This window comes from Hydra viridissima, unplaced genomic scaffold (assembly GCF_058129835.1).
Source record: "Hydra viridissima isolate aposymbiotic clone 2 unplaced genomic scaffold, HvirCarnegie_v1 scaffold_10, whole genome shotgun sequence".
Lineage (NCBI taxonomy): Eukaryota > Metazoa > Cnidaria > Hydrozoa > Anthoathecata > Hydridae > Hydra > Hydra viridissima.
Genome location: NW_028324309.1, coordinates 17148525 through 17165475, shown reverse-complemented (window position 1 = coordinate 17165475; position 16951 = coordinate 17148525). Strand labels below are relative to the sequence as shown.

Genomic DNA, 16951 nt, shown 5'->3' with positions numbered 1-16951 from the left:
ACTAAATTTTCTTTCGGAATTTAAAAATTTTGTCCCGGATATCATTGTCTAGTCCCGCCTCGAATAAAAAAATAACGCAGATGCTTAGTCGCCACTTGAAATTTTTATTATTTTATCATCAAACCGTCATTCTTATTCTTAATAGCTTTAGAAATAGAGTTTCAAAGTGATTGTTCCATGGATAGAATCGCCACAGGACACGATTGGACATTATTAATATTTTGTTGTTTAGTTTGCCTGATTTGTCCTGCTGTAGTTTTCTTCGAGACTTGTTTGTTTGTTAGCTCTGCTTTTTATGAAGAACTTGTCAGAATAATTCTGGGAGCGACACATCATTTTATGAGGAAAAAAATTTTAAAAAAAACAAGCTTTTTTATATTTATCTAATTATCATTCTAACTCCTTGAAAGTTGCAAAACAACAAATTTAACTCGTGATTTAAAAGTATTGCCAATTCATGTTTTAAGCGTCTTTACAAAAAGTTTAGTATTTTCATGTAAATATATAAAATGAGTATAGAATCAAAAAGTTATCTTTGTAAATTTTCGAGAAAAAATATTTAAACTCGGAAAGTGGAGTAGAGAAATTTTTTACAGGTAAGGTACCTCCAGCTACTGGATCTTTATCTCAGAACTACGTCATTCTACGCGTAGCTCATGACAAAATAAATGGGTATTAAGGTGGTAGTATGGTCAAAATTCTAAAATCGTTTATTTTAACTAAAAAATATTGATTTTTTCAGATATTATTAAAAAACTGCATAACACATTAAAAAAAAAAAAAAAAATTAAAATTTCACATTTGGACCCATGTTTTGGGTCCTGGAACCCCTAAAAAGTCAAAAGGCGCTGCGATAAATATTGAGACAATGGTAAATGCTATAAAGCTCAAACTTTCAGTGTTTACTTATAATATATCAAAGAACTCATGGAAGCAAAATTATAAAGTTAGCTTAAAGCACCAAGGAGATACAGCATATACAACTAATGGGTCAAAATTTAGCCCAAAACAGCCCCCTTTTGGAGCCCATAACTCTGCAAAAAAATAATGTCAAAAAAATATACTGCTTCAATGAATTCATCATATATGTTATTACAACTGTAAAAAATTTTAAAGCATCATAACAAGTGGTTCCCAAGTTATTTATCGCACCGTGCTAAAAAATGCCATTCTGAGAAATCAGCAATTTAAGACAATTAACAATGAAAAAAGCAAGTTCAAATATCAAATAAGCTCTCATTTTATTTCTAAAGATTTGTAATCACTCCTCAATGTTTCAGCAGTAGTAAACTAAGTTTTTCATGAGTTTCATTTAACTTTTTAAGTACCATACAGAATTTAATATCCTTGTTTAGAAAAATAGAAAAGTCTTAAATTAAGAAAAAAGTATTTTTAAAATTATGATAACCAAATTTAAATTTTGAAATTAAATATCTATATCAATTCGGCAATTGAGATAAAGTAAAACACTAAAAACTTCCAGAACCATAAACTATTCCTTCTCTTTCTTCATCTTGATCACTATAACCTTTTCGTTTTGCCCTAAGTTGTTTCCGACGTTGCTTTATTTTATCAGTAGATTTTTTTGCTATATTTTTAATTTTTTGACTATCTCTTTGATTGCAAAATGTAATACAGTTTTTACTAGGATTAATACCAAGCTCTAAATAAACATTTGGAATACCAGCTAATCCTTCATTGAAATTAATAACAGCAGATGCTGCACCTATCTCCAAAGCAGTTTGCCTCACATAAACATCTTTTGAGCACCGTTTCCAAATTATTGCATTTAAGGCTTCATTATTGTTTTGAGTTTTTCCATGAAGGCACCTTTCTAACAAATTTTCATCAGATAAATCAATTAATATTGGTTTAATTATGTCCCTAATAACAGTAGGCAGTCCAGATTTTTCTTTACAAACATTTGTTTTATTCAATTTGTCAGCTTGGTATTTGCACCAAGTATTAATAGTTCGGGGACACATTGCATGTCTTTCATCAGAAGATGATGCCTCAATGAAATAATACAGCTCCAATAGCCTTTTTTAGTTCATAAACAGACTTCCCACAGCATTGACGAATCGCAATTCCAAAATAATTTTGTAACTTGTTAATCTTTTTGTCTGTAAGACGACCAACGCCCCCTAATCTTTTACCATCACTTAACAAGCTTTTATTAGTTGCTTTTAACTTTCTTAGTCTTGCACCAACTCTTTTTTGAATATGACCTACACATTCAAGTTTGGTTATTTCTTTTCCATCATATGGATTCTGTTTTTGAATGTCTAAAAATGCTTTAGAGTCACCGCCTCCAAGATAATTTATATATCTTAGTTTTCTTTCTAAAACAGAAGCATTAAAACATGCAACAACTCCTGCTGCTTCCATAGATCCAGCAGATCCAATATGATTAAGACAACAGTCATTTTTATGTTTTTGCATAAACTCCACATACTCATCAGAGTTAAACTTATCCTCCCAGAATTCACAAGCTTTACATTTTTTTGTGCAAACACGATAGTCAAGGCATTTTCCTGTATCAACTGCAATAACAGTTACTATACCATTTAAAGAGTTATGTCCTCGTTTCTGCCATGTACCATCACAAGAAACAGTAATATCTGAAATTCCAGTATCATCTCTTACTGTAAACTCAAGAGCTGCATTGATCATTGATTGAGTTGCAATATATTTATATGACGGCAATATTTTTTTTTGAACATCATTAAATGTGGCTTTTTGAAGTGGAGGTGGTAAGTTTAAAAAACCACATAGTTTTTCTAATGCACTATGTCCCCTTTCAATTTCACGCGTTGCAATTACTGAACGTAGATTTATATCAAAAGATTTTTCAGAAGTTTTACTTGAAACTTTTTTACTGGTATAGAACTTTGTATTCCATAAACACTCAGTGCAACTCAATAGCAACAAAGAAATTAAACCTTTTTTATTTTTATGATCTATATTCATGTTGATAGACTTGCTCTCACAGTCAGGGCATGCTCCAACTAAGGTGAGAATTTGTGCAATAATGTCAAGATCAATTAAAACATAGCTAGACTCATTTTTATTAGATTGAGGCTGTGGACTAGCTTCATTATCGGCAATAACATTACTGGTTGATGTTGTAAAGTTAGGTAAAATGCTTAAAGTACTTCTCTCAATTAATGGCAATTCTTTACTCACAAAAGTATTTTCATTTTGGTAAAAAGTTGGCAAACTTGATTTTCTAGTGCTTTTTCTTTTTTTAAACACTGTGGAGGCACCAATTTTTCTTCTCCTCAAAGCATCAGTTTTCATTTTGAACAATTAGAAATATATCTATTTTAATCTAAATTAAATAGTTTTAAAAACAATAATAACTGATTATACTCAGGCTATATTCAACACTAATAACTGAAATACATAACATTTGCCTTTAAGTCACTTTACAAATATGACAAGAGATAAAGTGATATCAGCATATATAAATGCTGATTTTATAATTTTTAAGGCAAAATAAGAAGCCAAATATTACTTAGTATTTTCTAAAAACTTGACATAGAAAATGCTTGCTTAAGGCAGTTCAATAAGAATTAATATCATGATGTTTACCTTGTTGCTATGCCGTTGCTAAGGAGCAATACTTCATAGTACCTTTTTTTAAATGAAAAATAGAAAGCTTTATATAGATTTTATTGGAAAATAAATATTCTATCGTTTTCAGCATGAATGAAAATCCCAAGAAAAGTTATTTCCAAGAAATGAAAAATTTTGATATTTTTGACCATACTACCACCTTAAGACATTTATTGTTGCGATGCGGATTTAGCGGCAAAAACGTTATATAAAAAGAGAATTCAAAAGAATTGTGGTTTACTTGCTATCATTTCAATTTGCTCATCATATGGATTTGATGTGAGGAAACATTTCTCCCACCCACCTTTCCCCTCCCGTTTCTGACTTGCTCAATTTTAAGACCTCCAGTGAGTAAAGATTGATAACAAAAAGAATTTTTATGTACAAATATATTCAATATCCAGTAAACATCAAAAACAAAATATAAAACTTTTGGAAAATATATACATTAATAAATGTATGTATATAGCTGAATATTTCCTTTAAAACTCTTCATAATAGCAACCATTTTTTTAGGAAGAAAAAAAAATTTAACTTGTTAATATTTCCCCTTTCCTTTTTATTGCTATTACCATAACAACAGATTTTGTCTTTATTTAACAGAACCAACTTTAATTTATTCACCAATTAATCCGTCTGAATTTGAAGGTGCACACCTTAAAGCCCATCAATCTGGATCACTGACAATCTGCATCACTCAAAACTTCATGACTGTTAGTCTCCTCAGTGACTTCATCTTTTTTCTTCTTTTCTTCGCTTTCGATTTCTGCTTTTTGCTTGCGTTTTAAGTCTGCAGCCCCTTTCTTCTCTCTTTGGCCAGCTTTAAAATCTTAAGCAACATAACTTAAGCAATCAAAACAATGAAAGCTCAAAAGAAAAAACGTATCTTGTACTTTCTTAGATTTTTTTAATCAATAAATATAAATTGTTTGTGGTGATTTCAATAAGGTTCACACATTTTTAGTTAAAAACAAATTATAAAAAATAGATTACTTTCTAATCCTTCTTTAAGGGGTTCAAGAAAGCTGGAAAACTCCATTTCATCTAAAGCCTCAAACACATCATTAGCAGAAAGCGTTTTTCGTTTTCTTTTAAGAGCAATGTTGTTTGCACTAAATTAAAAAAGTATTCCACATAATTTAATAGTTGACTAGTTAATTAATCCATATAATTTAACAATTAACTCTTGTCACTGAATAAAAACAAGCTATTGAGATATTTGGTATTCATTAGTTATTACATTTTGACTTTTTAAAAATGAATAGATTCCTGTATCATAAATCGAAAAAAGGCTTACATAACATTGAAAACGATTTAAATTCCTCTAAATTTTTAAAAAGTCACTTCAAAAAAATACTAAAACTAGAATTTATCTACTCATAGTAGTAGCACTCTTGAAAATGTTTTAGAACTTTTTGGTGCTTTTTGGAGTGTATACTAAAGACTTTCAAGAAAAAAATATAACTTCTTATATTTATTTATACTTTATCAGTAGCAATCTGAAAAAAATAGGTTATACAACCATACAGAAGAATAAGAACATCTGGATCAATAATCTGATGAGATATCATCAGTCACAGAAGAAGAGGAAGTGTGCCTTCAAGAATCATTGCTAGAAGAAAAATCCACAATACTGCTCCAAATGCAAATTATTGGATGTTACCAGTTTCTTGGAGCAGAAATCAAGCAACAAAAGACATGGAAATATCCAAGGAAAATAAAAGATCAAGTTCCAAGAGAGAAAATAATTCAACCTTCAAAAAGACAAAAAATGCTTGCAGAATCACCTTCAGCATCAACACCAATATCTTACAATCTTCCTAGTGGTAGTGATACTGTGTCTGAAGTTAAGTATTAGTCCACCAGCCAGAAAATATCACAAGAATAAAGAATAAATATGTTGGGCAGATGAATTCAAAAGCTTGTCCGAAAAAACCCTTAAAAAAGAATTGCATTCATTGGAGAATCACCGGAAGCAGGACCCATCCATATTTAACATACCAAGTAATCACTGTGTAGAATGCGCATTGAAAGTGATGGAAGAACTATATACAGCCTGCAGGAGTAAAGACAAATTACAACTTTAATTTCTTTGAACTAAAGAAATATTAGGTTATAAAAAGTTTAAATCATAATATTCAAGTTTACGGTGACATTTGTAAACTTAAATTTAATATGTAAACTTAAAAAAAAACAGTTCTAGAAAAATAACTTTAAACTTATAGTAAATATACTATTGCCAACTTATAAAAAAAAACTGTTTATTAACAAATTAAAAAACTAACCAAGAGGTGGCATAAAGCACAAAAACACTGGCAGATTTACTTATGGCAGCACGAGCTTCTTTAGAAATATTTACACCTTCAGGGAGCTTAAAACAAATAACTACATATTCATATATTTATATTAAAAACAATCATACATTTATTACATATGCATATACAATATAAATACTTTTTATTAACATGAAACTTTACAGATTCATTAAATAAAAGCTATATTGGAAAATGAACATAATAAAGATTGTCCATTTGCAAAAATCTGCTTACCACTTCTTTTATCATTCTTGCAATAACAGCAGTTGGGAGGTTTAAATCTTCAGGTTTCTCAGCCATAATCAGTAGAATTAATCACAAATGTTTTAACAAGTTGTCCTAAAAAAGTCACAGCAATATATTTTTAAATTTGAAAGATACCTTGCCTAAACCAAAACTAGTTTCCTCTATATACTGATCATACTTTTATTAACTTTTAAATACTTTTACTTTTATGTCTGTTTAATTTACATGGTAAAATTTTAACTTCTCCACGTGCTGCATTTACTTTACCAATCTCCTTGTGATAAAAATCATTTACAAACCAAAACTGATTGAATAAATGATTAATCTTAATTTATGTATAATAGAGTACACTATATTTATACGATAGACTTTTTTCTGAATTTTTTTTATTAACTATTTTATTATGTGTGATTCTGAAACGAAATTCTTTTGTATGAGGTATTAGAAATACATAATTTGCATAGCGAATAAAATAATGCAGTTACAGACATGACTAAGGTTTGCACAGGTTTTTCTTTTAACCCAAATAATTTTTCAACACAAATTTAGCTTGTATATTAGTTATTCTGATAAACAGTAAACAGTTAGGGTCAAGCTTGGATGTAAAGTGGCCTGTTACAACACTGACTATAGTGTCTGAATTTTAATTATTTGGCCAATTTAGATCCACCAGAAAGTGTATTTATTTAAGGGCTTTTTAAGAAGTGTTTACTAAGGATCTGCGTCTCGAGGCAAATGACGAACACAGAGGAAAAAACGGCAATTACACTTATTGTTTTTAGCAAATCAAATTTTTAATTTGTTCCGCGTTTTTTGTTTTTTTTTCAACTAGTACATAGGTCGTTAGGAAAGTTCGTAGAACTTCATCTATAAAGATTCAATGAGACAGGAAATAAATAAATATTTATATATCATTTTAAACTGTATTTAATTATGAACATTTTAAGTACTTGTTGAAATATTTTGAATGTTTATTAAAAAAAGTTGTTTAAATTTTATTATATGCGTTCAAAAGAAAAAATTTAAAAATGGAAAAATTTGAATATCGAGCATATATTAAAACCCATGCTCTACTTGGAGTTTCAATACAAGCCATAACCGATGAATTGGCTTTAGTTCATGGTGACCAACCTCCAATTAATAGTACAGTTACCAAGTGGGCTACTTTATCTAAAGATGGTAGAGAGAGTCTCGAAGATGATCCTCTCTCAGGGCATCCTCAAACCACGTATACAACTGAGAGTACTGAATGTGTGCGAGCCATTATTGAAGAAAATCCGCATGCAACACATGATATAATTGAAGCCCTGACATCGATTAATCGTTTTACAATTAACGAAATCATTCACAACGCACTTAAAATAAGAAAATTAACATCACGTTGGATACCCCACGAGATAACCGATCAAAATCGCAAGAATAGAGTTGAGGCATATAAGAAAAATTTAGCCCTTTTCAGAAAAGGCTCATGGAGGCTATGTGATATTATTATAGGGGATGAGTCGTGGTTTTATTTGAGACAAATTGGACATAAGTCGGCTAACGCTGGCTGGGTTGGCGGAGGTGAAGTTAGTTAGTCTAAGAACTATAGTAAGATGCGACAGGTTTCAGCCGCAAAACATGTTCTACATCTTCTTCAAAACAACAGGTGTTGTTCATTTGGGTTATAATGAAAAGGGAGACAATATATAAGGAAAAGCCGGTTCTGAGCCATTGACCCTTTCCTATACTTAAGGAGTGATAACTTTGATGCGATGACTTACCTTTTATTCAAAAAAATATGGTTTTTTTATAATCTTGAGGTGTCTAAAAGATCCAAGATGGCGGCTTTTTTTTCATGTTACCTAAACTTAATGCCTTTTTCAATCCTCAGAGACGGGTCTTGTAGTGTCCAATGGCGAAGGTGGTGTGATCATTCAATAGTATCCTTTTGTCATCGTTAGCGCTGAGTGCGACTTTGTTAATTTCTTCGGTGTAGACGTCATGATGATGGGATCGGAAAACGTTCATGGTTGTAAGCTTTTCTTGTTTATCCTTCAAGCAGTCGTAGTAGTCTTGGTGAGTGAGATGATTTTCAATTCTTCGAAAAGAATTAAAAAGAACATTGGCATTTATCATTGCAGTACATGACACCATTTCGGCTGTTGTGGGCTTTTACATTGGGATGCATTCGACACCAACGACCTAATTGTCTAGCGTAACCAATTTGTTGACCGATTGTACCATTGAATCGAAGAAGTTGAAATTGAGTGTTTAAAAAAGTAACCACTCGATCTGAATCCCATTGCTCAAAGTCTTGAGGTACCAAATCTTCCATCTTTTTATTCATGCCATGATTTTATATAACTCTAATTCAATTTTTTCTTCTTTTAACACATCTCAAGATTCGTCAGATCAGATCCCTCAGATCCGTGGAAATCACAAGTGATTTTTACCACAAGGTGTTAATAATGCTTTGAAAGTCAAGACCTTCATTCAATTTTTTCAAGACTTAAAGACACAAGTGACCACAGTAAGAGGTATTACCAAACTGAACCCTTTCAGTGTTGTAATAAACAGGACTTTTTAAATAGTCAACCAGTTTAACAAGAGGAGGTAGTGCGTATGAATCAAAACTGTATTTTTTATCACCGTCTTTGAACCAGCACACCCAATGAAACCCTTCAGTGCTTGAATCACCTGTGTTTGCAATACCGCATTCTTTTCTTCTCGGTTTTTTCGGTAACTCGTCTCTTACAAGAACTCCACGAAAGTTTTTTAATTCTAACTGTTTGGCAGCCTTTATCAGTTGAAAGTTGGTTAAAGCCTCGTTGGGTAAAACAATTCCTTCTACGTCAATCATTTTTTAAAAAATTTGTTAAAAAGTTTAAATTAAATCATTTTATGATTCATGGAAAATCTGTGATTTTTAGAGAATGGAGCCTAAAATGGGTATGCTATTGAAGGGTGAATTTGGACCGAGAAGTAAACCAGAACCAGAAATAAGAGTGCTTGCAAGCGTACCGAGTAAGGGGAGTAGAGCACCGATGAAACCTCCTGTTATTTCATGTCCTTTTCCAGTTTTAGCAAAGAGTCCTTTTCCAGTTTTAACAAAGAGCCCATCGCCTTGAGTATTTCCAGTCCAAGGTTTTAAGAATAAGCCTGAACCAAATTTGGTTATTTTTATTCCTTTTCCATCTTTGCTCAAGTAAAATGTTTTGGGTTTTTTATGATTAACACCTCGTCCAGCGATAGAATCAACCATAGCTGAACCGGCAGATGAAGCAAGTCCACCTAATAAACCTTTTGCAAGTACTGGAGCTGCACGGGATGCAAGCGTACCGAGTAAGGGGAGTAAAGCACCGATGAATCCTCCTTCTACTTTTGCGTTGTGCATGAGTTGAGTTTTGCTGAGTTTAAGCGTGACACCTTTTCCACTGATGTATGCTTTTCTAATTTTGTCGAGTTGCGCGTTAGTGACAGCAAGAACATGTTCACCGTTTAAGTCTTGATGAGTGAGTTTTATGCTGGTTGCAGTTTTATCATGCATCGCTTTTTTAATTTTGTCAGCTTGTCCTTGCGAGATGTTGAGTTTAATGTTTTGATACATTTTATAGAGTTAAGAAATTTATTTATTTCACTTCTCGAATGTGATAACGGATTGTAACATCCTCTCCACGAAAATCAACCAAATCTCCATTGTTATCAATGATGCGAGTAACCATTGTTGAAATTTCAGGAACTTGAACAGGAAGATAAATCAAATGCATAGGTCTTTCGATGATTTTGTAATCAGGGTCAACTTGCGGGTAAAAGGAGTAGATGCAGTTTAATTGCTTACCATTAACGTAGGATGATCCGATGACGTTATTAACAATTCTAATGGTATTGATGCTTAAAATTTTAGCGATATGATCTGACTCGTGTTCTGAATTGGAGTTTAATTTTCTTTTAGTAAACCCTAAAACTGAAGCAATGCTGTTATCCACGTTAAAGTCGATTATATAATTCGCTCCAAGTTTAATGGTTGATTTTAAGGTGTTGACATTCACTGCAATTTGAAGGTTGCTTGATGAGTAGCTAATTTTATTCGCAATAATATAACTTCCACGTTGAGCCTTTTGTATGGTGGATGAAATTGACCTTTGCATAAACTCATTGATGTCTTTAATTTCGTAGCTTCCGTCAGGGATGATAACGGTTTCCCAATGAGCACCATTGTTCATGCTGTATTTGATTGAATTATTTTTGCTGTTTATGTTTGGAATACTGTTATAGGTCTCAAGTCCGAGAAAAGCCATTTCGTAGCTTTTTTCTTTTTCAAAGACGATTTTGTCTAAAAAATTAGTCGTGATAACACTTGATTTATCATCTACATCGATTATAGTACCTGACATTTTTTAAAAATGGACGAAATTTTTTTAGATCCTTTTGGATCCGTGGAAATCACAAGTGATTTTTAAGTTAGAAAAAGGCAAATTCATCCAGACCTCTTCTGTATTTTCCATTATCTTTTTCAGAGGATAGATCAATGACGACAAATCCACGAGGTTTAGACCAGCAATCTCTACAAAACTTTCTAAATTCTTTTATGTCCATATCACATGAGGCGTGTCTTTTATAAATTTCACCAACAGTTCCATCGTCTTGAGGGAATAGACAAATAAAATTGGCATTGGTTCTAATGGCATGTCCGTCAAGATCGAAAAAATTTTGAGCGAGATAAAAGCAGTCTGCGTTAGAGTGTCTTCCATGCGTGTAGTATTTTTCACACATGCTTTGTTTTTCTCCTCTTAAATCGTCGAAGATCATCAGATTGTTTTTTTTTCGATCAAGTTCGGAAGGGTTAGGAACGTCTTCTTCATTTTCGAAAAAATGACACTCTATACACTCGTTTTCAGATTAATTTTTTGAAAGTTCATCAATCACATCTTTAGGGTTTAAATTCAATTTTTTCATTTTGTTTTTATTAAGCAATTGGAGAACGATTTCTTTTGGAAGGGTATTTTCAAAGGCTTTTTTGAGTATTTGATATTCGGGTTGGAAAAGGGATTTGCCAAAGACTTGCAAGTGGTTATAATCCAGCCATCCAGGTCTTAATAACAGGTTTAGCATCAATGTTGTTTTTCCACAACCGGACTTTCCAACGATAAGTCCTCGAATGTCTCTTGGAAAAAAGTTGTTATGATTTCTTGTGCTTTCTTTATCATATGACAAATCAACAATGTCCATTTTTATGTTAAAAAACTTATTTATATATGTTAAAATGTATTGCGTTAAATGCAAAAGAGAAACTGAAACCATTCACTTGAAAAAGGAGATGACAAAAAACAATAGACCTATGTTGAAAGGGACTTGCGACTCTTGCGGAACGACCAAATGCAAGTTTGTTGCACCTTCTGGATCAACAAAAGGAGGTGACTTGGTAGAGTCAATCAACAAGCTGTCGAGTAAAATCAAGCTTCCGTGGGCAAAATTTCCAGGAGAAATGCATATTCCAGGAATGAACTTTGCAGGGCCTGGAACTAATTTGGATAAGAGATTGACTTCCACGGACATGTATCAAGATTGGAGCAAGCCGGTAGACAGAGTGGACAATGCGGCGTATCACCATGATTTGGCTTATAAATATTTAAACGACGTTCAAAGCAGAAATTTGGCAAATCAGATGATGCTTGAGGAGATGAATTCGATTCCCAATCCTACTCAAAAAGAGATTAACGAAAGAAAGCTTATTGCTCCCATCATCAAAGCCAAAGCTAAATTTGGATTGGGTGTAAGTGATTTGAAATGGACAGACCAGCTTGCAGAGGAGCTTCATAAACCGGTGATTCATCATTTTAAAAGAAGAAGGGTGATTGTGAACGACATTGATGAGATATGGGCTGCAGATTTGGTTGATATGCAGTCTTTTTCAAAATTCAATAACGGCGTGAAATATTTGCTCATGGTGATCGACGTGTTTTCAAAGTATGGATGGATCGTTCCGTTAAAAAGTAAAACAGGTCTTAAAGTGGCTGAAGCGTTGAAAAAGATTTTCGGTGAAAGAAAATGCATCAAATTGTGGGTAGATAAAGGAAAAGAATTTTACAACAAGCATGTGAGAGCGTTAGGTGTTCAATTGTATTCCACTGAAAACGAGGAAAAAAGCTGTGTCGTTGAGCGATGGAACAGGACGATGAAAGAGAGGATGTTTAAATATTTTTCAGCCAACAATACCAATAAATACGTTGACGTTTTGGATGAGATGGTAAAAAATTACAACAACACAAAGCACTCTTCCATCAAGATGACACCAGTGGAAGCCAGCGATGAAAAGAAAAAAGGTAGGGTATGGTGGAATCTGTATGGAAAGGATCAAACATTACCAGCAAAACCGAAATTTTCTATGGGTGATCAAGTGAGGATTGTAAAAAAGAAGTCTCATTTTGAAAAAGGGTATACACCGAGATGGACTGTGGAGGTTTTTACCGTATCAAATGTTCAGCATACGAATCCACCCACATATAAAATCGCTGATGCAAACGGTGAAGAAATTCAAGGCACTTTTTACGAGCAGGAGATGCAAAAGACGCATCAGAGCATATTCAGAATTGAAAAAATTATTCGAAAGACGAATAAAAAATCATTGGTCAAATGGTTGGGATATCCAGACTCGTTTAATTCGTGGGTGGACAATAAAGAATTGGTTAGTCTACAAGACACGGATCCGAAAAGGATCTAAAATTATTTTCTTCATCTTGAAAATGAATGCCCCTCACAAGTTTTTTAGAAATGTTGCCTCAGCAGAAGTTCACAGTTTGGAATTGCAATTAAGGTTTTTAGAAGAGAGGATTAGAGAGTTGGAAGAGAGAAGACCGAGTAACATTATTTTTTATACGAAAACGTTGGATCATCCACCCTATTATAACGACAAAGGACAGTATGAGATTTTTGCTCAGAAAGACATTAAATTTGCTGCTCTCTCACATACAACGACAGCTTTATTCATTGGACTGAATTTTGAAAAAGGTGTTGCAGTGGTGACATTAATGAATAAGATCACTGAGCAGTTGAGTTATAGAAAGAACGAAGTCATTATTTCAGAGTCTTTAGATGAAGTCATTATAGACGTGAATAGCAACAGCAAAGAGGACGTGATTGTTAAAAAAGGCGAAAAGTTCTGTACGATTATATACATTGATTTAAAATAATTTTTCTTAATGAAAAAATGGAGATTCATAATGAAAAACTTTATCCAGTTCTTCCATCAGCTCCTGCAGATGAAGGGCATCGTCTTCAGAAGATCGGCGAGATTCAGAAAGAAATAGAAACTGAAAAAGTGAAAAGAATGGCTTTGAGCAAAAAGTACCATCGCGTTTTCAGGATCATTTCGAATGTGGACAATACGATGCAAGGATTATGCATAGCATTGGGTGCAACTGGAATAGGTCTTTTGTCAACGATTATTGCTAGTCCAGTAGCGATTGCGTGTGAAGGTGTGGCTATTGGAATGGGTTTTTTATCGATTGTTGGCAGTCAAGTGAACAAAAGAATGGCTTTAAAAGCGGAAAAGCATGAAAAGATAAAAGTGTTGGCTGAGTCTAAATTGAACACGATCAGCGAGCACATTTACAAAGCGTTGGTGGATGGAAGAATAAGCGATTCAGAGTTTCAGTTGATTCTTGATGAGCTTCAAAAGTTTAAGACCTTGATGGAGGAAATACGAACCAAAACCAAAAAGGGTATTGATGAAGTGATGAAAGAAAACTTGATCCAAAAAGGCCGAGAAGACGCCATTCAAACGTTCAACAATATGTTTAAAAAAAATTAAGGATTCTATGAATCTAAAAAGGGATAACATTAATGAAGAAACCAACTTATGATTTTTTTCTCACGTATTTTAAAAAGATGTTTTTCTTTAAAATACAAGACCCGAACAAGAGAGATGAGATTGTGAAGGAAGTGAATGACAGAAGAAAGGGGATTTATCAGAAAAGCATCAACGACAACATTTTAGATGCTGATTTTCAAGCTAATGCGAGCAAGCTGTTTAGACCTCTCATTGAAAGCAACGAGAAGATTTTCCATAAATCTAAAAAATTTGTGTCAAAAATGCCTTTTGAAGTGAATAAGGTTGGAGATAAAATGTTTATTGGTAAAATGGAGGTTGAAATGGATGGAGATGACATTATTGTTGGTGATGAAAGGTATGAAAGGACAAAAGGTCTTTGGGAGCTGATGACTAAATTTGAAATACCAAGCGAGTATACGGATGAAGATTTGGAGAATTATGAAAAAATTTTAATGGACAGCGATGCTATAAGATCTGATACGCAACCTCACAAACCGAAAGCTTCAAGAAGATCAAAGTATCAGAAACTTATTGCTCCTATTTGGAAAAAAATGATGCGCATTGAAAAAGGGAAAAAAGGTCGTGGAGTGATTATTCTTCCGAGCGATCCGAATGCGTTGGTTGAAAAGCTTGAATTGAGTATTGCTTCCTGGCATGCTGGGAATACAGGATCGAGAAATGAGGCAATTGCTATTTGCGATGAGCTGTTGAGACAAAAGGAGATTAATAAAGGGGAATACAAGTCGTTAATGAAGACGATTGATAAAATGGCTTGATTTCATGCAAAGGATCTAAAAAAGAATTTGCTAAAAAGAAAATGCTCATTGTAAACAAAAGAAGATATGTCAAAAAGAACGTTGTTGGAGGAGGCGGTATTCTAGACTTGATTAAAAATTTCATCAAAAGAGCAGCTGCTTCAAGTATGTCAAAGACAGCAGTGAATTTGCTTAAAAATGCTGCAAAGAGCGAGTTGGGAAGAGATGCGATTACAGCTGCAAAATCTGCTGGAACAGAGTTAGCCCTTTCTGCCATTTCTGCTGCTAAAGATGCGGCTGTTGATAAAGGTAAAAAGACCATTGAGAAATTAAAGACTGGTTCATCCATTAGTAAAATGTCGAAACAGAATGCGATTCGAATCCAAGACTTAGTGAAGATGGGAAGAGGCATGAAGATCGCTTGAAGGATGAGTGTGAAATGAATAAAAAAAATTTTTCTTTCTATAAAATGATAACTACTGATCGATTAAGAGTGAGTGATAAACCAGAGAATGACAGTGGCATTGAAAAAGTGGATTTTTTTTGAGTACCTTCCAACCAATCTTGATTTAAATTCTTCAGGCACGATAACTTTTGAGATTGACTGTCAATCTATTAAAACATTACCATCAGAGGCTTACATTCTTATTGAAGGAGTGTTGAAAAAGAGTGATGGAACCTTTTATGAAGCCACAGACAAGATCGCCTTGGTGAATAATGCTTTGATGTATTTGTTCAACGACGTGACTTATGACTTGTCTGGAGAGCAAGTGGAAAGAGTTATTTATCCAGGTCATGCCACCACCATTCTTGGAATAGTGAAATACCCTCACGGATTTCAGATGACAGATGGTATGAAGCAAATGTGGTTTATGGACACATCAAATCTTGTTGAAAATGAAGGATTTAAAGTTAGACGAGACCATTTGTTTGCAGACACTACATCCGTTGGCGCTTTTTCGTTCAGAATACCTTTAAAACACATTTTTGGTTTTTGTGAAACCTATGATAAAGTTGTTTATGGGTTTAGACACACCATCACCTTTACAAAGAAAGAATGTGATGATGCGATTTACAGAGCGGAAAGCGCTAGTATAGGAATGATCGATCTTAAAAAATTCAGGCTTTATATGCCAGGCGTTGAATTGAGTGTTTCTAAAAATGCTGAATTCATGAGTTTAATAGCTCAAAAGATACCTATCGAAGTAGCTTATAAATCAAACAAATGTGAAAGACAGCTTATTCCTGCTGGTCAAACAGAATTTACCTGGTCGCTTGGAAGAATCACCGACAAAAGCGTTCCGATGTTTGTTTTGTTTGGACTTCAGACGAACAGACCATCCAGTCAAACTGTTAATCCGTCTATATTTGACCATTGCGATATTAGCAATTTTTACGTGACCGTCAATGGAATAAAGTATCCAAATTTTAATTACGACTTGAATTTTGGAGAAAAGAAAGTGACCATGGCTTATGCAGATACGTTTTCTTTTGATGAAAAATATTACGGCACAAACGAACTTGTTTGTCAATCTGGGTTAACCTTGTTTCATTATTTAAAATTGTATCCCTTGTTCTTTGTTGATATTAGCAAGCAAAAAGAAAGAGTGGCTTCAGAAACAGCTGAATTGGTGATCAACCTTAAATTTCGAGCTTCAACTGTTGCAAATACCGTTATCTTTGCTGTGGTGATCTCTGATAAAATGCTTAATTTTGTTTCAAATGGAACTCACATGACTGCTGTTTATTGAGCAAGATCCATGGAAATGATTTTTAGTTTTTTTTATCTAAAAAATGGATAACCAAACGTTAAAAGAATTGCATGAATTAGCTAAAAGTCGTGCGATAAAGGGTTACTCACAAATGAAAAAAGAGGATCTTATCAAAGCAGTGAAAACAACAAAGCCTGTCATTGGTAAAAAAAATTGAATTGGCTTAAAAAAAAATCACGACGTAAATAAAATGTATTACACAAAAAAGTTTTTAAAAGAGTTGCTGAATGAAAACGGTGTTACTAAAACAGCTAAAAATATGCCAACGTTGTTGATGCTTGCGATTGAAAATAACTTGATCAGTAAAGATGATATTTTGGAAAGAGCTAAAGAAAAGAGAATACGTCGACCTAAAGAAAAGAAACCTGTTGATCCAAAATATGAAAAGCTTTGTTTTATTAAGAAAAATCCACTCGCTATAAGAATGACCAA

General features: G+C 33.3%; 1 protein-coding gene and 1 pseudogene across 1 annotated transcript; both read right to left on the bottom strand.

Annotated features, from left to right (window-relative positions):
• Window positions 1–1469: 1469 nt before the first annotated feature.
• Window positions 1470–3300, bottom strand: LOC149883412 (uncharacterized; annotated as a pseudogene).
• A 692-nt stretch (window positions 3301–3992) lies between these two features.
• Window positions 3993–6629, bottom strand: LOC145181670 (DNA polymerase epsilon subunit 3-like). Its single transcript, XM_090101355.1, has 5 exons — window positions 6384–6629; window positions 6168–6272; window positions 5904–5989; window positions 4612–4730; window positions 3993–4447 (listed from the first exon to the last, which is right to left on the bottom strand). The coding sequence occupies exons 2-5, from the start codon at window positions 6231–6233 to the stop codon at window positions 4296–4298; spliced, it is 423 nt and encodes a 140-aa protein (XP_089957481.1). The 5' UTR covers window positions 6234–6272; window positions 6384–6629; the 3' UTR covers window positions 3993–4295.
• Between the last annotated feature and the right edge of the window lie 10322 nt (window positions 6630–16951).

Coding starts and splice junctions, on each gene's coding strand:
- LOC145181670 (XM_090101355.1), bottom strand. CDS start 6,233: ATGGCTGAGAAACCTGAAGATTTAAACCTCCCAACTGCTGTTATTGCA. Junction 5,990..6,167: donor CAAGAATGATAAAAGAAGTG/GTAAGCAGATTT, acceptor ATTTGTTTTAAG/CTCCCTGAAGGTGTAAATAT. Junction 4,448..4,611: donor CCTTAAAGAAGGATTAGAAA/GTAATCTATTTT, acceptor ATGTTGCTTAAG/ATTTTAAAGCTGGCCAAAGA.